This window comes from Schistocerca cancellata, unplaced genomic scaffold, assembly GCF_023864275.1.
Source record: "Schistocerca cancellata isolate TAMUIC-IGC-003103 unplaced genomic scaffold, iqSchCanc2.1 HiC_scaffold_1147, whole genome shotgun sequence".
NCBI lineage: Eukaryota > Metazoa > Arthropoda > Insecta > Orthoptera > Acrididae > Schistocerca > Schistocerca cancellata.
Genome location: NW_026047146.1, coordinates 325,479 through 348,202, shown reverse-complemented (window position 1 = coordinate 348,202; position 22,724 = coordinate 325,479). Strand labels below are relative to the sequence as shown.

Below are 22,724 nucleotides of genomic sequence, written 5' to 3'. Positions count from 1 at the left end.
GCAGCTCTGGGTGCTTTAGAGGAAACCTGTTCAAAAACATCGAATTGGCAATCTCACAAGTCTGTATTTTTATCGTATTGATCGGTAGTCCTATTACCTGTGAAATGATATGTCACTTTCCTTACTCCATCGCTTCGTACAATTGAAAGCGGAACAAGAAATCACCATTTCGATAGTCCTTAATTCCTTATACACCGTACACACCGAGAGAAACTTCTTGCCAAATTCGAATATGGCGGGCAATACAGACGACAGTAAACAGCTGGTAGAGCCATCTATCGGTAGGTCCGTTAGTTGAGCATCCCTCATTTCGCTAGCTTTAGACGCCTGTGTGATTTTTTTGCCACCTCTAGCGAGTGTGTAGGCAAGTGCAACCTCATGGGATAGCGGAATTTTGTGTGTGACATTCTCCAGGTAAATTTTAAGCGTTTATAAACTACAAACAAGAGTAAGTGAAGAAAACTTTCGTAAGTAAATTAGTGCGCTACTTCATTTTTATCACAATAACAGTTCAGTTTGATGAGTGTAATAGTTCGCGAATATCTTGTGATGACACTGTGGTAGCTATGTTTGAGGTTGTTGTCTTTTAATTTTTAATGGGTACATAAGGATGAGATTTCATTCTGTATTTATGATCACATCACCTATAGTGTGTTTGGTGAAGGTGTACTAGTGTTGTGAATTTTCAGGTTATGTTCATAACAACTAAATACCCGAGTTATTAGAGCTTGTTGTTTTTGGCCTGTCGGGTAAAATCGCTACGTGTATCTTAGTAAAAGAAATGGATTAGATTGTGACGTGTTGTCAGGAGCAGTTTGCCCATGCAATGATCTCCGTCATGTACTTCGTGACTGACGAGCAAAGGCGGACAGTGAAATTCAACACATTTGCTATGTTAGTACGGTTATGTTGACTTACTTAGATATAATAATGATTGTGATGATAATTTGCTGTGATGTGGACGTATAGCGGCTCCAGATTTTAGAGCTAACGTAAGCATGTTTACAAGTGCCCACAGTTACATCATATGTTTTGAGTATGTTCGCATGAAAGGAAATGCTGTAATTCTGTTGCATTTTGCTAGTTTTCCCTGTGCTTTGATTACTCGTGTCGTTAGTACTCATCTAATCATGTGTAAATACCAGTTTGTTGCAGTGAGTGGGTTTTAATGGAGTTCTGCATAAGAATACTGTAATTTAGGAACTGGCGAAACACAAGGTACAAATTAACTGTAATTCGTCTAACATAAAGCATTACATGCCATCAGAACTACATAGATCATTCATCACAGTTACAGTTAGTAGGCAGTCGTTTTAGTAAATCAGTGTAGTAAGAAAAAACGAACCACTGTTTAATCTCGATGGTAATGAAGAATGAGAACTTTCGCACTGCAGTGAGCAATCTGTGGTACATGTATATGGTTTTCTTTAATTGCAGGTAGAGATTCCAAAATGATGATGCTTACTATAAACTGAATACACATCCGTGAATGAATACAGATGAAGGAAGTTTCAAGGTAATACCTATGTTGAAAATGCATATTCACTGATAAACAAACAATCTGTACGTCTAGATTCTCATCATGTCCCTATCAGACTGAAATTAACGCAATGAACAAAGTGTAGAATGAAATATTTGATGTTATTCAGAAATTTCGCTGCAATCTCTTGCCCACTTTGATTGTTTGTAATGCTGAAGTTAGTGCATGCACAAAAAATACACATCTTCCATAATTGTCACAATAGAAAAGTATCCATGAGCCAGTGTTAAAAACGAGCAGTAGCATCTATAAATACTCAGTTTCCAGTGCATGTTACTTTGAGTGTTCTCACTCTTCATGACCTGAGAAATGTAAATGAGTTTGTATCACTGAACCTACTTTTCCTCATCCTTTATGTTTCCTGTGTAATCACCCATTTGCTGCACCCATTAGATAAGTGAAAACACTGCCTTTGAGCTATACCTCATGGTAACAACAGAAACTGAGTACCACTGTTCTTATCTGATTGCTTTTTTTTTTTCAGACTGTAGAAATAAAGGAATGGACCAGGAGCCAGCTATGTGGATAGAAAAAGAGGGAACGGCCGAAGTAAAAACAGAGTTATACTTCATGGTAAGTGGCTTACTTGTATTTCTTAACAGTGTTTCATTAATGTGTACATTATGGTGTGTGAATACATAAAATTAATGTCATACTGCTGGAAACAAGGGTAATTCTGTTTACTAAACAACTGATGAACTTTCACTCTTAAATGACATTTTGCACAGTGCATTGAAATAAGCCTGTTATTAAACCTCACATAGAATTCAGCAAGAGTTTAAATTTAATGTTCAGTAAACAGGGAAAACTTTTTCAATGCACAATTCAATTATACTGATAACGTGGTTGCCATAAAGTGGGTATATGCTGCACTGATACGCTTCTTTTAAATGACAACCTTAATGTGCAACTTAAGAATAACTATGACCATAGTGAGTCTTAGCAGTGCCATTAAATTTATAAATGGTATGGCTGCAGTTAATGCATCATTGCAGTGTATCGTGGTATTGAATAAGAAATGCAATTTATGGATGATGTTGAAGTGACATTTGCACGTCACTAATCCGAGAAGTAAATGTTGTAGTGCTATTAACATTAGGTGTTGACCATGAATATGTGAACAAAGTGTAAAAAGAACTGTCAGCAGAGTCATTCCATGTCAAGTGGCCTAAGGATCCCCACTCGGCCATCTCCAATTTCCATGAAATTTTTAGAGGTTGTACATATAGACGTTACATACAGACCTTACATATAGCACTGCCGAATTACAGCTTCATAAGTAGTATGGTGGGGCTACTAGCTACCTTTTCATAAAGGCTCAGTTTTTGACATTGCAACTGACCGGAATAAATGATCAACTTTGTTTCACCATTGTTCAGGACCAGAGAGACCTATCGTTCTGAAGCTTTGTGATCATGTTCAACTTTTTGGGTAAAATTTCTTAGCTGTAAAAGAAAAGGTCATACTGTAGTAAATTCATCATAGTGTGCTATCAAAGTGGCTCATGACTCTTTTCAAGCCAAATTTTGACTGTACTTCACTGCCTTGTATCTACTGAAAGAATAAATTTCTGAAGCTGGTACTTTAATTATATGCAGCCTGTCAGCATGTCATAAAGCACTGCCAGTGGCATCCAGATTGCTCAGATAATAACTAAGTTATCTGAGCTCACCTTGTCTGATCAGAAAAGTTTTTATTTTAGAGACAGACCAGTTTAGTGTCAACAGTTGAGTTTAATAACATGCTTCAACAATGTCTGAACCACATTGTTGTGTAGTGAAGAGTGTTCAGATGTGTGTGACTTTTTAAATGATGTAAAGTGTGTTGCCATCACTGAATAAACATCGTTTTTCAGTAAGTAAAAATTATTGCAAGGTATGGGGTGACCTTTTTAGAAATGTTTCAGGTTATTTAATTTTTCTGTTGTATTCTCAAGGAAGTTCCCAGTACCTATGATTGTTTAATATTTTTCAGTTGGAAATATACACCACTTTTACTTTATCTAATATTGAAACAAACAGCAATTAGAAGCATAAATTTAATTGTAGTGTCATGGATATCAATGAGGTTTCAGTACGGTGTGTCATTGGTCCTGCAGGTCATTATGCATATCAGCTGAAAATATACACACATCAGTGAGACTCCATTCCAATCAAAGATTTTTAAGTAGAGTGATAGGGATTAATAAACCAAAAAAGTGAGGTATGTCTTGCTGAAAATGCATAAATATGCTTTCATCACAATATGCCTGTGGACAAATATGACTTTCTACCATGATATTGTTGTAAACCTTTTGGTGCAAAGAACCATTCTGTTAAAAAGGGTTTACAGACTGTCAGTGTGGAAACAGCAAAACAATTGCAAGCACTGACTAAGAGCAATGTGAAACCTGGTCGGAAGATATGTCCAGCTTGCAGAAACAATTTTTAGCAAAGAAAGCAGAAAAATCAGTCAACTTCAAACCAGTCAGAAGATGAAGCATATTCAGAGGTATCAATTGATTCAATTCTAACTGCTTTTGGGGTCTCCCATCTAAAATTTCTGAGAATATCCAAAAGGGATGTGAAAGGTTACGCAAAACGAAAAATAAACTTAGTTCAACAGGCAATTGTGAATAACATTGCTGCTGCTGGAGGATTCACTCCAAAAGATCTTGAAACACCTAGTACAAGCAAGACATGTCCAGATTGCGAAGATTATAAGCAGCTGATTAAGGAATTGAAAGAGAAGTTGCAATTGTCAAGGCAGCCTGAAAAATTGCAGATACTGACATTAGTACCACAAAGCTGTACTATAAAAGAGACAATGCAAGAATTTGGTGTTTAAGAGAGGATGGTAAAAGCAGCTAGGAAGTTACAGGCAGAAAATGGTATACTAACTCTGCCAAAGGACAAGTGTGGCAAGATGATTCCAGACGCTGTAAAAGAAAAGGTGGTAACATTTTTTCAGAATGAAGAAATAGTCGAATTTGTCCAGGTAAAAAGACTGTGTATCAATTAGAATAGAAAGAAAGATAGTTTTGATGCAAAAATACCTCCTCCTGAATAATTTAGAAGACATGTTTGCTGCATATCAACTTCGGCAAGGGCCTGAAATTGGATTTGGCAAATTTTGTGAATTGAGGCCAAAATGGTGCATCGCTGTGGGTGCTGCAGAACCCACTCAGTTTCTGTTTGCACTTTACACCAAACTGTGAAAGTGATGCTTGCAAGCACTCCAATTAATGAAGATTAAGAGAGTCTGATTGCTAAAACAGTGTGTGAATTGGAATCCAGACTGCATGCTTCATCGCTGAAATCTGTCCGGGAAAAGAACTACTTGAACAGTTTTTAGAAAGTAGTTTTTAAGACAGTGATCCAGATGATACCATTGAGTTCAAACAGTGGGTGAACAATGATATAGCTACATTAGAAACAAAGCAGATAACCACTGAGGATTTTATTGAAGATCTGATTTCAAAAATTGACAAACTTTCCACTCATTCTGTTGCAAAGCACCAGAGCAAGCACTTAAAATGTATAAAAGAAAACTGTAAGCCACCTGAAATGACCATATTAATATCTTTTGCCAAAAATTATTCCTTCATTGTGCAGGATGCAGTTAAAGGCTTTCACTGGAACAACAGCCAAGCAACTTTACACCCATTTGTTGTGTACTTCAGAAATAACTTGGACATCAGCAGCATCAGCTACTGTATAATAAGCGACAGCCTAAAACATGATGCAATTGCTGTAAATGCTTTTATAGTGAAATTAATAGAAGATCTAAAGTGTCTCCTTGGAAAAATGACACACATTTACTACTTCAGTGATGGGTGATCAGTGCAGTGCATAAACTTCAAAAATTCTCTGAATCTCTGCCACCATCAAAATGACTGGAATCTCAGCTGAATGGAACTTTTCTGCTACAAGCCATGGAAAATCTCCATGTGATGGAATTGGAGGAACTGTAAAGTGCCTGGCAGCAAGAGCAAGCCTTCAAAGACCAACTGAGGACCAGATTTGACACCAACTGACTTGTTTAAATACTGTACAGAGAATAACAGAGGAATTCAATTCATTTTTGTTTCAAAAGAACAAATTGAAACATTAAAATCTGAGCAGGAAGCAAGGTTAAAAAATGGCTGCACAGTATCAGGAACAAGAGAGAATCGCCATTTCGCGCCATTAAATGAAGAGCAAGTTAGAAGATTATTCAATGATACAAACTTCTTTGTGGCAAATGTTGACCAACGTCAAGCGTTTCATTCAGAAATATTAAAACCTTACAACTGGGCCCATAAATTGCCTGTATATATGATCAGAAATGATTGATTGGTACTGTGTCTGAAGTTTCAGAAGAAGAAAATGTTTCATTTTCATGCACCCCAACGGACATGCACATTCATTCTATTGGCTAGCTAGGCAGGATGCTTGTTGGATTCCAAACCAACACATTAGTTCTGTCATTTCAGCTCCATCAGCAAGAAAGCTTGTTAAAATCAACTGTAATTTCTATTAATAACAATTTTCAGCAAATGAATTAATAAGAACTGAAATATTTGGCTTGGCAACCATAAAGAGTACACGTATTTTTTGATGTAATATAAATGTAAGTTTATTTGATATGACAAGATTTATGAACCACTTTGATAGCACACTATGATGAATTTACCATAGTTGGACGTTCTGTACTAAAACGAAGCTATTGTACCCAAAAAGTTGAACAGGATCTCAAAGTTTGAGCAGAACAGGTATCTTAGATCCTGAACAGTGGTAAAACAAAGTTTATCATTTATTCGTTTCAGTCGCAATGTCAAAAACGAGCCTTTATGGAGAGGTGGCTGGTGGCCCCACAATACTACTTATGAAGCTGTAATTTGGCAGTACTTCATTAGAAGGAAACATTCCACGTAGGAAAAATTACCTAAAAACAAAGATGATGTGACTTACCAAATGAAAGTGCTGGCAGGTCGACAGACACACAAACATACACACAAAATTCAAGCTTTCGCAACAAACTGTTGCCTCATCAGGAAAGAGGGAAGGAGAGGGAAAGACGAAAGGATATCAGTTTTAAGGAAGAGGGTAAGGAGTCATTCCAGTCCCAGGAGCGGAAAGACTTACCTTAGGGGGAAAAAAGGACGGGTATTCACTCGCGCGCACACACACACATATCCATCCACACATATACAGACACAAGCAGACACATTTAAAGACAATATGTCTGCTTGTGTCTGTATATGTGTGGATGGATATGTGTGTGTGTGCGCAAGTGTATACCCGTCCTCCCCCCCCCCCCCCCCCCCCCAGTTTAATTAATTTCATTCTATTCTATCACTGTTTCATTTGCTCTCATTCCAGCACTTACTTCAACATTACAGGTTTTTCAGTCTTGATATGCTGGTGCTGCACCATTAATAATCTTTCTAGAATTTTGTCTTCTTTTGAGATCAGCAAGTAAAACCCATAGTTCAAATCCAAAGAATAGGACTGGTTCAGCCTGTAGCTCATACTCTTTTTGTACTGTTAGAAATGTGCTTGCCCCACCAAAAGGAGCTAATGATGTTAAAAAAGTAGTAAGTAGTGTGCCAAGGTAGGGTGTGTGTTTTTTAAATAGTTTTATCACAAATTAGCATTTATTGAAATGAAAGGTTTTGATGTAACTGTTCTAGACATTTTATGATTCTGATCGTAATAGTAGTATGAGTGATGTGCCACTTGATAGTCCAGGTCCTGCTTCCCCACACAGTTGATGTACACTGTATTGTGTCATTTGATATGAACAACATTGATTTCATTGTTTGAGGTAGTAGCTGTGTTATTTTATTTTATTTCACTACCATTATATGCATATGAAGATAATGAAGTTAGAAAATATGATTGAAAACAATAGCATAGGGGGAAGGCTTAAGTTGAAGATCGTAATGGATTTTCAAAGGTGTCATCATTAATTAGTCTTAAATTCTTTTGCTGCCTCCCATTGAAATATACCATGGTGAACTCGTCACTCAGAATTTCGAACTCAAAAGAGAACACTTAACCAGAAATACTATTTAGTTATTAAAAAGTATGACAATTGGGCTTTATATATGTGATAAATTTTACATAATATGGGAGGACTGTGGCTGCTTAAGTGTATTTATTACAGTTTGTTATTTTTACCACAGGCCGAAGTTTACCCATTCAACATGAATATAAAAGAAGAGTTGGAGGAGGGTGTGAATAAAGAGGTAATTATAGAATTTATATGACCAAATGGAATTAATCATCACTGAGTTGTTGTGAAAAAATGAGATGGTTATCAATCATGTGTGTATTCACTTTAGCAGTTCTGTGTTTACTTTAAGTTACAGTATTATAGTATGACACAGGTTGGAAATGAGGAAACAGGTAAAATAGAACATTTTGTTATAGTATACCGATATGGATTTAAACATTGCCTTTGAGCAGGTGAAGTAATTTAGCTTGTGAGCTCATAGAATTGCTTCTTTACATTATAAGCATAAATAAGAATTACGTAAGATTGCATTGATGAAATTATATGAAAATTGGTACCAAGTCGGAAGACTCAAGCTATGATTTCCTGTTGTAATGAGTAGTTCCCTTAATGGTTCCATGTATGTGAACACCAGCATTGTATGTTTTTATTTGCCATTTAATACTGCTGTGACAGTTACTTTCAAGGAAAATCTACACAAAGTTGTGCAGAAAAAACAGGTGATCCTAACCTACTGAGTAGACACACTGCAGGTGTTCTGGACAGGCAGTCTTGTGAAGTACTATTGAGCAGTTTTCTGAAAGCTTTCGTAAGCTGCTAGTATAGTAGTGCACACAAAATTGAAATACTTTAGACCTTGTAACTATGAACAGGCATGTCTTTATAGATGGTGTTAGTGCAGGGAGGTGTTACTGATCATGATGCCAGCACAGCAACAATGGCTAATGAAGCCTTCAAGAAGGCTATGAGAATAGATTTTTTAGAAAGAGCAGGTAAGTAGTTGTTAGCATCCCATTTAGACAATGAGTGAATATAATTTACTTCCAGTATGATTTACATAGAGGAATATGGGCAAATGTTAAATTGAATGTAAATCACATGCTGAAAAAGTATGCGGTGAGTAACTGGATTACAGACAGAAAAGATCCACATGACAATAAAGTGTAGTTAGCAGATTCAGTTACACAAAAAATGGTGCTGAACTGGCCCCTCTCTGCCATGTGAATTGTTCATATATGGAAAAGTGGTTTGTCACATGTATAGAAAAAGGCAAAGGTCATTCTAGTTCACGAGAAAAGTCACAGGAAATGTGTGTAAAACTACAGACATACCTAGTTGGTGTAAAAATCTTCTTGAATCATTTTGTGATTCTGTATGATGGCTCTTGAAAAAAAAATCATATGCCAGAAAGGAAATGGATCCCATAATTACTGGTCATGTGAAACTGTTTAGTCTGCTTATTCACAGTGCTGCCACAATGTAGTCAGCCTGTAAAATAAGGCCATAGTTCTGTAGTAGTATCTGTGGGAAAGCTAGCAAAGTTGATATGCCTTTCAATGATTCAGCACTTCTGCTATGCAGTTAGTCATTAGTTTATGCCTTAAATTACATGAAGACAGTAAGATACATTAGAACTGAATGGTACAAATGGATAGGTGTGATGTACCTGCCATTACCACATTGTAAACTATACAAGTACCTTTTCTTGTGATGATATCAGTCATAGCTAACACACACAACCTGTGGAATGAAAATGAATCTTTCCATAACTGCCTACCTATTTGTCGCAACAAGTATTTTAAGTATAGTTATATGCTGGCAATATAAAAATATTATTGAGTCAGAGAATCCTACTTTCACTACTGTTTGGGGGTTACCACCAATAGCATGCGCTTTCATTTATTGCACAAATTTCATCCGTATTCATTCTTGCCCTTCGTCTCCCCTCCACTCTTCTGATGTTACTATCCCAGAAGTGTATCATCTCTCTCTTCAGTGTACATTCCATGGCTTGCTAAATATTTCAAGGGTTTCTGCTCAACGTTTCAGCCAGCTTTGGTCCAAGAGTATTTTGAACATGACAACTTTCTTGGAGGGCATTACATTCAGGAACTACAAATACATCAAGAATTTACTATTCAACAGTTTGATGGTAGTATGGTCTTTACATTTTATTCAGTCTGATTTCTGTTTCACCGCAGTAACTCTCCACACAGCGTGCACATGTTATGTCCATTCCAGGACTACTATTCAAGAATTAACTATAAAACACACAGAGAAAGCAATATATCTAACGTGCTATTGTTCTAATGTTTCACAAGTGGAGGCTAATGCATTACTGTGGTGTGTAGCTGTTCATTCAAAAGAATTAAGCTGTGTAACAGACCATGTATACACTTTAAAGTTAATGAAATATGGGATTGCTCCTTTTGACTAGAACAACATGGAAGGAATGTAATCAAGAAATAGAGAGGGGGAGGGGGAGGACGAGGGCTAGAGAAGCGCTACATATGTAACTTGATTCTGAAAAACCCCAATTAAATTACGGTATTGTTAGCAGTCGAATAAAGTACAGGCTTAATCTTTGTTTCAAGTAATGGTAACATAATATGTATATACTAATTGGTTTTGATTGCTATGGGTGTTTCAGCCAGAATTTGGCTGTTCAATAATGCTACATTAAAGGAGCAGAGATTTTTGACTAAACAAGGTCATGAAAGTTAGCCCGAAGTAAAGTTACATATTTTTGGTTAAAGATAAATGGAAGGAGTCACTATCACTGCAAAATAAATTTTTATTCATATCTAATCTCAACATGTCAAATATGCTTGTGTTGTCCATTGTTTTGGACATGTCCAAGGGGACAGACAGTATTTTGATCCTGCAACCACAATGACTCAGGGGACAAAGTAGAGACATGGGTTATCTGTGGGCATCAATTTACATAAATGGGGAGTGTTGTCAGACACTGTAAAGGACGATACTACTACTTCAATAGCACCAGGTGAGTTTCTCATACTTGTAACTTCGCAGCTGCGAGAGGCAGCTAGATTGAGCTGACAACTTAGACATAGTGCTACTTGCACGTTGATAGCTTTCTTTTTTATTGTAGTCATAGCTCCTTTCAATTCTGACATCTTAACTGACCAACTGTCACAGCCTATACCCACGCAGTTCTCCTGGGACAGAGAAAGAATTGTAGTACCTATACTTCACCAGTAACGCTACGCTCTTCATCTTAACACGCTTGAGGTTCGTCTTCCACTACAATCCTTGTCTTTATTGATATCAATGAAACTTAAAAAATCTTTCGTGTAATTAGCCATCACCATCAACATATCTTGCGGCTAAACTCAGTTGGGCAGTGTGTGCTATGTCCATAGCCTCACCGAAGAGTATCCTGTTATAATGAGAATCTTTGATTTCGTCCAGTAATCTCGATAACATCACTGTTTCACAGCATGAATTAAGTTCCTTACACATCGTTTTACATATGTAAGTGGCATTCGCTTTAGTGGTCTCAAGGTGATGGTTTAGTTGAAAGTCTCCAGCGTCAATTCTAAATCTTACAAGAGCTCTAAAGTTTCCCGTGTTACTCACTATACTTTCACGATTATTATAGTTTTCTAATAGACTCCCATCATCTCTATGACCACGCAGGGGAATATTTTGCTTTCCATGAAATATGATTGTTTTTATTATAGGTACAAGATGGTATCTGTTTTCTCTAATTGATTTATGACATCAGGTTTGCATTCCTAGTGTAGCGATTTAATTTTGCATCTGTTGGTGCTTTAATTTGGTACTTGAGCTGAGAGTGAGTCTCAAGGTCACCATATTTATCAGTAAGTTTGGCAAACTTTGTTAGTGGTTCAGTCACAAGTTTTTGGCGATAATGGATTTCTTTCCTCCAGCCATTTTATTATTCACAAAAAGTGAACAGTTAGTGCAAAGAGGTCCCTTTTTAACTTGTGAGAACACCAGCTGTGGATACTGTTTAAAATGATTATCTTGCACTTGCTTACGTTCAACCCACGCTTACTTGTTGTGCTCAGAAGTAGGAAAGACAACCTTTTCCAGGTTTCCTTGGAGCTGTGAGAAGCTTGTGTTTTATATCATCAGTAATATACTGATTGTAATACATCCTATTAATTGCCAATATCTGTGTGTTTAAAGGAATCGGTTGATGAACTTCGTTGTGGAAGTTTCGACGAAATGCTGGGTTGTGCCTTTACATCTGGTGTTTTTGAGGCTGAATGGTGACCGGAATCGTCAGATGTCTACTTTTTTTTCTTTATTACATACCAATCCATTTTATTATATTGTTGTGATGTAGGTAAATTACATGCAAATTATTCTCGAATAAACACTTTATTCGCACTGAAAAATGCAACACTGGTACACTTAGCACTGAAACACACTGTCACGCTCCCCATATTTCTAATATCACTAAGCATAATACTCACTTAAGTCTGTGGTGATAGCCAATAATGCAGTTGTTCACTTTTTATCACTTCCAAGTTATCGCGAAGATTGTAGCTTTCAAACTGACTGCCTGGCAGCGACTCTGCTTCTCAGATGTGACTCGGTTGTTTTGAGAACATTCACTGCCAGAGAGTCAAATGTACTTTTGGCCACTTCTAAGTCACGCTGGTGATGTTGCCCTCTGAGCGAGGTTTTCAACAGATGCTTGTCTGTCACATGGCAGTGGCAGCTACAGCAGGGTTAAGATTAACGACATAATTAGTAAATGAGGGCAAGGCTCTCACATTCCCACAAACAAGGAAAAGTTAAATGCAGATAGAGAAAAGCTTACAATATTGGTTTCCACACAGAAAGACAGAGTAAAAGGAAATTAACACAAATATATTTATGCACCTGCTAATATTGCTACTACAGAAGTGCTGTATTTGTTCTGCACACATTGTACCACTCAATTAGTTTTTTTCACGCACGTGACATGATAACCTTTCAGTTGAGTGGCCCAAAAACAAAATTTGTTATGCCACTGCTTTTATAGGGATACATTTGAGATACTGGATATTGAGGATGCAGAGAAAGTCCACCCATCAGATAGGAGATTTCACAAAAATCATGGAAGAACAAATACGGATGTAACAAGAGGGAAATTGCTGTGAACTTCACTTTGGTGGCTTGCATGGATATTCACTGACAGCTATAATTGTACCAAGAGTGTGACTGCATCATTGCGCCATTTGACTGGGAAAAGTGGTGGAGAGTAAACCAGCTGCGAATTTGTACTCTACTGCACATAAAACAAGTGGTCACTGCTTTTTACATCAAAGGCTATTCCTTGTGCCTCTTCATTATAGTGGAAAATTTGTCTTTAGTTTTGAGGTACTAGCACAAAGACCATAGGTGCCCAAATGGCATATACGTGAGTTGTTCTCTGTGACTTCTGAAGGATTTTTAGTGGTGCAAGCAAAACGATTATCTTTATTTTTATTTGTAAAGATTTAGGACAAATTCACAATTACATTCAATTGTAAGATAATTAAATTTGTAACTTACATAGCATCCATAATTCATGACATTACTACCGTGACTGTGACACTGGAGAGAAGCAGAAAGTTGTCATGATATCTTACATGTTTTATATTTTGTATAATAATGATATGGCATTGATTTTCAGAAGGAAAGAAGTTTTATTTAAGGAAAATAAGTGGACTTCTTGGCTTCAGCTGGGTATGCATTTACTCCAGTTCTAACTCCTCGACCGCCATTACCTTTCACTCCATTCTCTGTCGATGTCTCACCCCTCCTCCCTCATTGGCTGAAAAGGTCAAGGTGGTGGTATACTGATGTGATGTGAAATCGTAGATCTCTCCCCCCCACCCCCACCCCTCTCCCTGTGGTGCTTAAAGTGTCTGGAATTTGGGCACATGTTTGCATTGCAGCACTAACCTCATCTGTAGAGACTGGATGAGTATCGCCTGCAAATTCTCCGGTTGCCTCTCTCCACATCTTTGTTGACTGTGGAAAGCACCACACTCTCTGCTCACCAGATTACACTGTTCTCTACAGAGTGAAGAAGGTACAAGAATACAAGACTCAGGACAAACCTACTGACAAAGAGGCCGAAAGAAAGTACAAGCATTTGCCCCCAGCATGTACACAATGTCATATGCTACAGCTACAAAGACATTTCCCCTTTGCTGATGGTACTCTGGCCTGTTACTCTTTCTGTAGTGGGCCCTCAGGGCCACTGAACCATCCTTGGCCCCTGTTGGTTTGGGGGATCCCCTGCTTCGGGATCGATAGCTTCCCGTACACCAGGGACATTTGTCCCCACTTCCCAGCCTGAGATGAATAAGCTTCTTCTGGCTTCTCTTGCAAGAAAGAGGTCCTTGGGGTCATTCCTTCCATGGGTTGTACTGGTCTAAAACTGGACACCAGCAAGTGCTAAAGGAACCACAAACTGTTGGTCACACTGCTTCACGATCATCATCTTTACACGAAACTGATTCAGAGAAGCCCTTGGCATAATCAAAATCCTGTAAGGAGAGAAGACAAGAAAAGTGTTTAAAGGAGGAGGACCTTCCAGTGGGCCCCCATACTAGCAGATCCACCTGTTCAACTCCTGTGGCCAATGCAGAGATTCCAGCAACCCCTGAGGCCCTAGTTTGAACCACACAATGGCACCCGGAAAGGAGTTCGCACATATGTTCTCGATACACTGTATATAAAACTTTTGCCTCTTGATACACCTTTGGAGGTTGTGGCTGTTCAGGTAAGTGCATTTCGGCATAGTACTATCTGCAGTGTTTACCTCCCTCCTGATGATAAAGTATCTCATGAGATATTGTTTGTATTGGTTTCTCAGCTCCCCCCCCCTCCCCCCCATCTTTCTTAATCTTGGGCAATTTCAATACATATAACCCTTTGTGAGTTTTAACCATGATAACTGGCCATCATAAGGACCTCGGAGTCTGACTGGCACAACTTGATTTGCCTCTTAAATACTGATACCCCCTCACGTTTTGGCATGGCACACTGAGTGTTCTTGCTCATTAACCTTTTCATATGCAGCCCTAGGCTTCTCCCATCCATCCACTGGGGAGTTCATCATGACCTGTGTTGGTAGGGACCATTCCACAATCTTCCTGTCCCTCCCCCCCAGCATCACTGCCCTGGATGCATGACAAGATGGGGTCTCAACATTGCTGACTGGAGTGCTTTTGCCTTTGCTGTCGGCCTCGAATCCCCGCCGCATGGAGGCATCAACAAGGCAGCCCAGAATATAATTACAGCCATTCATTTGGCAGCTGATTTAGCAATCCTCTGTTCCTTGGGCCTGCTCTGACGAGATTACCTTGGCAGTCATCAGAGAGTGCAGAGGCCATTAGTGATAGTAGGCAGGCTCTCCAGTACCATAAGTGGCACCAATTCATGGAGCATCTTATTTACTTTAAGTGGCTTCATGCCCAGTTCTGCCACCTGATGAAATAATAAAAAGAAGAATGCTGGGAGCAGCATGTTTCAACCATCGGACCATGTACCTCTTCTCTTAATGTTATCAAGCAATGGGTAGAGAAAAAGCAATTATCTTTCACTACATGCCACCTGGAGCTGTATAAAGCTCCATTCATTGAGTGAGGATTCATCAGTGTCCTAGTCCTCTGTGCTGATGCAGCACCAGGGCCAGGTCACATCCACAACCAAATGATCAAGCACCTATCAGTGGATTGTCAGCATCATATCCTTGTCATATGTAACTGGATCTGGAGTGAGGGCCAGTTCCCATCATAACAATTAGAAAGTATCATAGTCACAGTGCTGAAATTGGGTAAGCTCCTTTAGAGATGAGCAGTTATCACCCAGTAAGTGTCACCAATGTTCTCCGTAAATTGCTTGAATGCGAAATGAGCTGGCAGCTGTGTGGCTCCTTGAGTCTCGGGGTCTTCTGGCTGCATCCCAGTGTGGTTTTCACCAAGGCTGTTCCACTACAGATAATCTGGTTTGCCTGCAGTCTGCCAGCCAATCAGCTTTTTCCCAATGTCAATGCATTATAGCCATCTTCTTTGACTAACAAACGCTGTATGACAGCTGGAGGTGATGCTATATCCTTGCTGCCTTACACAAGTGGGGTCTGTGGGATCCACACCCAATTTTTATGTAGAATTTCCTGTCACAGTGTATGTTCTGGCTTCTAGTTGATGCTTCCCACAGAACGCCAAATATCCAAGAGAATGGAGTCATGCAGGGCTCTGTCCTGATTATCCCTGTCTTTCTACAAGCCATCAGTGGTCACCTCTAGCTGTGAGGTCATACATCCTTACATGCTGACTATTTGGGCCTCTTACTATTGCTCCTCTAGTGTGGGTGTCATTGAATGTAGACTGCAAGGCACCATAAAAAAGATGCTATCATGGGCACTGACCCATGGATTTTGGTTTTTCAGGTGCCAAGACCCATGTCATGGTTTTCTGTCAACATGGTATGGTTCATCCACAACCAGAACTTTATATTGATGATGAACTACTCAATGTGGCAGGAACTTTTTAGGACTGGTCTCTGTTTCTTAGTTGACATGAATTCCCAGTATTTTTCAGTGAAAGTGAAAGTGCTTGCTGCACTTCAGTACACTTTATCACGTAACACCAGCAGGGGTGCATAGTGCACTACCCTTCTGCAGCTTTACAAAGCCATGATACAACCCTGTATTGGTTATGGGAGCCTGGTAAATGGTTCGGCATCATCCTCAGCATTGTAGATACAGGATGTGATGCACCACTGTGGTGTTTGATTTGCAACAGGAGCCTTTTGAACTAGTCCTGTGGAAAGATTATGTATGGAGGCTGGGGTCCATACATTGTGTATCAAGAGCCAACAGCAGCTTCTCAGTTATGCTACCTATGTTTGCAACTCTCCTAAGCATCCAAACTATCATCCCCTCTTTCCAAACAGGGAAACCCATCTTCCATAATGGCAGCCCGCATCAGGGATTTTGATCACATTCCACACCATGTCCCTCACCTCTGAACTCAAGTTACTTCTTCCTCCACCTCTCCTCTGGGCCCACTCATGTACACCTATGTGGGGAACCCATTGGTCACAGCTTTGTTTTGACCCCATCATGAGGTCCAAAAGACACGGACCCTCCTGAGGCCCTATGCCACCAATTTTTCTCCATCCTTGGTACATTCTGGAGTTCAGCAGTAGTCTATATACTGATTGCTTAATGGTTGCTGATCACATAGGCTTTGCTTACACTGTCACGGGTCCTACTGATTTGTGTTCCCTGCTGGAAGCTGTAGAGTTTGTAACCATATCTCATGCTCTTGAGTATATGCTTTCCTCCACTGGTGGGTCCTTCATCTGCAGCAACCTCTTGACCAGTTTTAAAGCTCTCAAGCAGTATTACCCTCAGCATCCCTTGGTCATTGCTAACCAGTATGCCCTTGAGCACTGTGGATGCTCAGTGATGATTGTTTGGACTCTGGGTCAGATTGGGATCCCTGGGAACAAACTTACTGATAGCTTACCCAAACGGGCTACCAGTAAACTGGCTCTGGTAATCAGTATTCTGGAAACAGACATCTGATCAGTATCACACCATCAAGTTTTAGGAACCTGAAATGTGGAATGAATCACTGTGACTTAAAACAACCTGTGATAAGCAGACTATGAATCTATGGAGGTCCTCCATGCAGGCCCCTCACAAGCATTCTATCATACTCTGCCAGCTCCACATGAGCTGTATCTGGTCGTCTCATTATCATCTCCTCCAGTGCCACACCACTGTTGTCATTCCGGTTCAACAGTGGTCTACATTTTGCTGTACTGTCCAACCTAACCTCCCTGTGGCAGAATCTTAATCTCCCTGACTTGCTACCCCTGACGCCTCAGTGGCTGACTTAGTTTTATATTTACTTCATGAGGAGGGTTTTTACCGCTCTCTTTAAGGTAGGGCAACTTAACCTTATTGGCCCATTGAGGGGTTGGCAGAACACTCTGTTGCCCCCTCTGCCCAGACCAGGCTGTGGCTGGCTAGACTTGGTGGACCAGCCCAGTTCTCACCCCACCTGCTCTTTTACTCTTTTCCCCCTCTCACATTAATCTTTTGTCTCTGTACTTCTCTTGCCCTGTATGTGTTGCTAATCTTTCCGAAGCAGTTTCTGAGTGGAGTACCTCTGGTAAGTGGTGGGGACTGGGGGATATATGTCCCCTCATTGCATTCTGCTCTCTGGTGCTTCAGGCTGCTCCCTAAATGTGGCACCTTGGCCTGCCTTTCGTCCTCTGTCTCCTGTTCTTTTTGTCCCTTATATCAGTTTCATAGACATCGGGTTTTTCTTCCTCTGGATTGTGTGTGGTAGGCTTTCTCTTACAACAGTCACGTAGACCTGCCTGCCTGTTTGAGAAAGAAGGGATGTATCACCCAGTAGTTTGGTGCCTTTAATCATTCAATCAGCCAACTACCTCTGTCCATCTGCTACCCCTCTCTGTTCATCTGTTTCTGCCACCTCTCTCTCTCTGTCTGTTTTTCTTCTCTTCCTCTCTCCACATCATCCTGCCCACCTCCATAGGAGGTTGCTGGTTCTTACCTTCTTAGTATTTTAGTCTAGATAGTAAGTAATATGTGTATCTGGCTTGGTTGAAGTGTAACGAGTGGTTTAGGTGGTGATGTAAAATACATCCACTTTCATAGTTGTGCGGTTACTGTCTATGCTGGTTGCTGCTTGATATATAAGAAATAATTTTGATTGATATTTTTGGGTCAGTTGCTTATTGTTGTACCTGCCTTCAAGAATAAACAAAGCTTCGGATACAAATATCAGACTTGTGCACCACATTTTCTTGCTGCCTGTTTCTAATTGATGAATATATGTGCTTATTAGTGTTATGGCCTTGACAGCTTCTACACAAGATATGTTTGAAAGTCCCCCTCTCCCCCTCTCCCCCTCTCCCCCTCTCCCCCTCTCCCCCTCTCCCCCTCTCCCCCTCTCCCCCTCTCCCCCTCTCCCCCTCTCCCCCTCTCCCCCTCTCCCCCTCTCCCCCTCTCCCCCTCTCCCCCTCTCCCCCTCTCCCCCTCTCCCCCTCTCCCCCTCTCCCCCTCTCCCCCTCTCCCCCTCTCCCCCTCTCCCCCTCTCCCCCTCTCCCCCTCTCCCCCTCTCCCCCTCTGGCCCTCTCCCCCTCTGGCCCTCTCCCCCTCTGGCCCTCTCCCCCTCTGGCCCTCTGGCCCTCTGGCCCTCTGGCCCTCTGGCCCTCTGGCCCTCTGGCCCTCTGGCCCTCTGGCCCTCTGGCCCTCTGGCCCTCTGGCCCTCTGGCCCTCTGGCCCTCTCTGTGTATTCCTGCTCCCCAGTTCCTCTCTGAGAGAGTCATGTAGGAACAAGACACAGAAACCTTGATGGTTCAATTTTTTGCTATTTCAGTTTCTTGAAGACCCATTGAAGGCTGACGGGCCTAGTGTTTGGGTAAAGCAAGACCCTGAACTGAAAAAGCATGCTGATGGACCTGAGCATAATGTAAGTTTTCACACAAGCACTGTATTGTGCAGGAAGTGTAGTAAGAATGTCATGACACAAATATGGGGTATTAAAGCTAAATTTCCATGGATGGTGAACAATTGTAACCTATGATATCAGCTATTTTCAAGAATGTTTGTGGTCTTCCAGTTGACTCTAGTTAGCTGTGTTATTTGTAGGTTATTACCAATAGTATTTTAACAGCACTTATAACAAGCATATCTTTACAAACCATTACCCTTGCATTATTTTTTTTATTATGATTGTATGTAATGAATGCCTTAAGTACATATTTGGTGCCAACAGAGCAAGGAAGACTTCCTTCTACATCTACATCTACATGACTACTCTGCAATTCACATAAGTGCTTGGCAGAGGGTTCATCGAACCACAATAATACTATCTCTCTACCATTCTACTCCCAAACAGTGCACGGGAAAAACAAACACCTAAACCTTTCTGTTCGATATCTGATTTCTTGTATTTTAATTTGATGATCATTCCTTCCTCTGTAGGTTGGGCTCAACAAAATATTTTCGCATTCGGAATAGAAAGTTGGTGACTGAAATTTCGTAAATAGATCTCGCCGCGATGAAAAAGTCTTTGCTTTAATGACTTTCATCCCAACTTGCGTATCATATCTGCCACACTGTCTCCCCTATTACGTGATAATACAAAACGAGCTGCCCTTTTTTGCACCCTTTTGACGTTCTCTGTCAATCCCACCTGGTAAGGATCCCAGACCGCGCAGCAATATTCTAACAGAGATGAGTGAGTGCAGTGCAAACTATCTCTTTAGTGGACTTGTTGCATATTCTAAGTGTCCTGCCAATGAAACACAACCTTTGGCTCGCCTTCCCCACAATATTATCTATGTGGTCTTTCCAACAGAAGTTGTTCGTGATTTTGACACCCAGGTACTTAGTTGAATTGAAAGCCTTGAGAATTGTACTATTTATTGAGTAATCGAATTCCAATGGATTTCTTTTGGAAGTCATGTGGATCACCTCACACTTTTTGTTATTTAGCATCAACTGCCACCTGCCAAACCATATAGCAATCTTTTCTAAATCGCTTTGCAACTGATACTGGTCTTCAGATGACCTTACTAGATGGTAAATTACAGCATCATCTGCGAACAAGCTCAGAGAACTGCTCAGATTGTCACCCAGATCATTTGTATAGATCAGGAACAGCAGACGTCCCATGACGCTTCCCTGGGGAACACCTGATATCATTTCAGTTTTACTCGATTTGCCGTCTATTACTACGAACTGCGACCTTCCTGACAGGAAATCACGAATCCAGTTGCACAACTGAGACAATACTCCATAGGCCTGCAGCTTGATTAGAAGTCACTTGTGAGGAACGGTGTCAAAAGCTTTCCAGATATCCAGAAATATGGAATCAACCTGAGATCCCCTGTCGATAGCAGCCATTACTTCGTGTGAATAAAGAGCTAGCTGCGTTGCAGAAGAACGATGTTTTCTGAAACCATGCTGATTATGTATCAATAGATCGTTCTCTTTGAGGTGATTCATAATGTTTGAATACAGTATATGCTCCAAAACCCTACTGCAAACTGACGTCAATGATATTGGTCTGTAGTTTGATGGATTACTCCTACTACCCTTTGTAAACACTGGTGTGACCTGCGCAATTTTCCAATCTGTAGGTACAGAACTATCAGCCAGTGAGCGAGCGGTTGTATATGATTGCTAAGTAGGGAGCTATTATATGAGTGTAATCTGAAAGGAACCCAATCGGTATACAATCTGGACCTGAGGACTTGCCCGTATCAAGCGATTTGAGTTGCTTCGCAATCCCTAAGGTATCTACTTCTAAGAAACTCATGCTAGCAGCTGTTCGTGTTTCAAATTCTAGAATATTCCGTTCCTCTTCCCTGGTGAAGGAATTTCGGAAAACTGCGTTCAATAACTCCGCTTTAGTGGCACAGCCATCGGTAACAGTACCATCGGCACTGCGCAGCAAAGATATTGACTGTGTCTTGCCGCTTGTGTACTTTACATACGACCAGAATTTCTTCGGATTTTCTACCAGATTTCGAGACAACGTTTCGTTGTGGAACCTATTAAAGGCATCTCGCGTTGAAGTCCGTGCCAAATTTCACGCGTCTGTAAATTTTAGCCGATCTTCGGGATTTCGCGTTCTTCTGAACTTCGCATGCTTTCTCCATTGCTTCTGCAAGTGTCCGGACCTGTTTTGTGTACCATGGGGGATCAGTTCCATCTCTTACCAATTTATGAGGTATGAATCTCTCAGTTGCTGTTGCTACTATATCTTTGAATTTGAGCCACATCTCATCTACATTTGCGTAGTCAGTTCGGAAGGGATGGAGATTCTCTCTTAGTAAGGCTTCTAGTGACACTTTATCTGCTTTTTTAAATAAAATTATTTTGTGTTTGTTTCTGGTGGATTTGGAAGAAACAGTATTGAGCATAGCTACAACGACCTTGTGATCACTAATCCCTGTATCAGTCATGATGCTCTCCATTAGCTCTGGATTGTTTGTGGCAAAGAGGTCAAGTGTGTTTTCGCAACCATTTACAATTCGCGTGGATTCGTGGAATAACTGCTCGAAATAATTTTCAGAGAAAGCATTTAGGACAATCCCGGAAGATGTTTTCTGCCTACCACCGGTTTTGAACAAGTATTTCTGCCAACATATATAGGGAAGGTTGAAGTCCCCACCAACTATAGCCATATGAGTGGCGTAGTTATTTGTTACGAGACTCAAATTTTCTCTGAACTGTTCAGCAACTATATCATTGGAGTCTGGAGGTCGGTAGAAGGAGCCAATTATTAACTTAGTTCAGCTGTTAAGTATAACCTCCTCCCATAGCAATTTGCATGGAGTATCTACTTAGACTTCACTACAAGGTAAACCACTACTGACAGACACAAACACTCCACCACCAATTCTGCCTAACCTATCTTTCCTGAACACTGTCTGAGACTTCGTAAAAATTTCTGCACAACTTATTTCAGGCTTTAGCCAGCATTGTTCACCTATAACAATTTCAGCTCCTGTGCTTTCTATTAGCGCTTGTAGCTCAGGGACTTTCCCAGCACAACTACAACTATTTACAACTACAATTCCGACTGTTCCTTGATCCAAGCACGTCCTGTATTTGCCATGCACTCTTTGAGATTGCAGCCCACCCTGTACTTTCCCGAGGCCTTCTAACCTAAAAAACAGCCCAGCCACACAGCCTCCGCTACCCGTGTAGCCGCCAGCTGAGTGTAGTGAACTCCTGACCCATTCAGCGGAACCCGAAACCCCACCATCCTATGGCGCAAGTCAAGGAATCTGCAGCCAACACGGTCGCAATACCATCTGAGCCTCTGATTCAGACCCTCCACCTGGCTCTGCACCAAAGGTCCGCAGTCGGTTCTGTCAACGATGCTGCAGATGGTGAGCTCTGCCTTCATCTCGTAAGCAAGACCAGCAGCCTTCACCAAATAGATAGCCGCTGGAATCCAGAGAGAGGTTCCTCAGATCCAAAGCGACACACATCATTAGTGCCAACATGTGCCACCACCTGCAGCTGGCTGCACCCTGTGCTCTTCATGGCATCCGGAAGGACCCTTTGCACATCAGGAATGACTCCATCTGGAATGCACACGGAGTGCACACTGGATTTCTTCCCCTCGTTAGCTGCCATATGCCTAAGGGGCCCCATTACACGCCTAACATT

The 22,724-nt window shown here is 40.8% G+C and overlaps 1 protein-coding gene across 10 annotated transcripts in view; it reads left to right on the top strand.

Annotated features, from left to right (window-relative positions):
• The first annotated feature begins 287 nt into the window (after positions 1-287).
• Positions 288-22,724, top strand: part of LOC126159801 (zinc finger protein 728-like) — a 226,872-nt gene continuing 204,435 nt past the window's right edge. For 5 of the 10 annotated variants that reach the window (XM_049916587.1, XM_049916580.1, XM_049916590.1 and 2 more), the window contains exons 1-5: positions 296-414; positions 1,438-1,516; positions 2,032-2,113; positions 7,689-7,751; positions 18,913-19,005. In XM_049916587.1, the coding sequence (XP_049772544.1) occupies positions 1,500-1,516; positions 2,032-2,113; positions 7,689-7,751; positions 18,913-19,005 (255 nt within the window). In that variant the 5' untranslated portion in view covers positions 296-414; positions 1,438-1,499. Of the gene's footprint in view, positions 415-1,437; positions 1,517-2,024; positions 2,114-7,688; positions 7,752-18,912; positions 19,006-22,724 lie in introns of those variants that run through there. The other 5 variants (XM_049916581.1, XM_049916585.1, XM_049916584.1 and 2 more) reach the window with 5 other exon arrangements.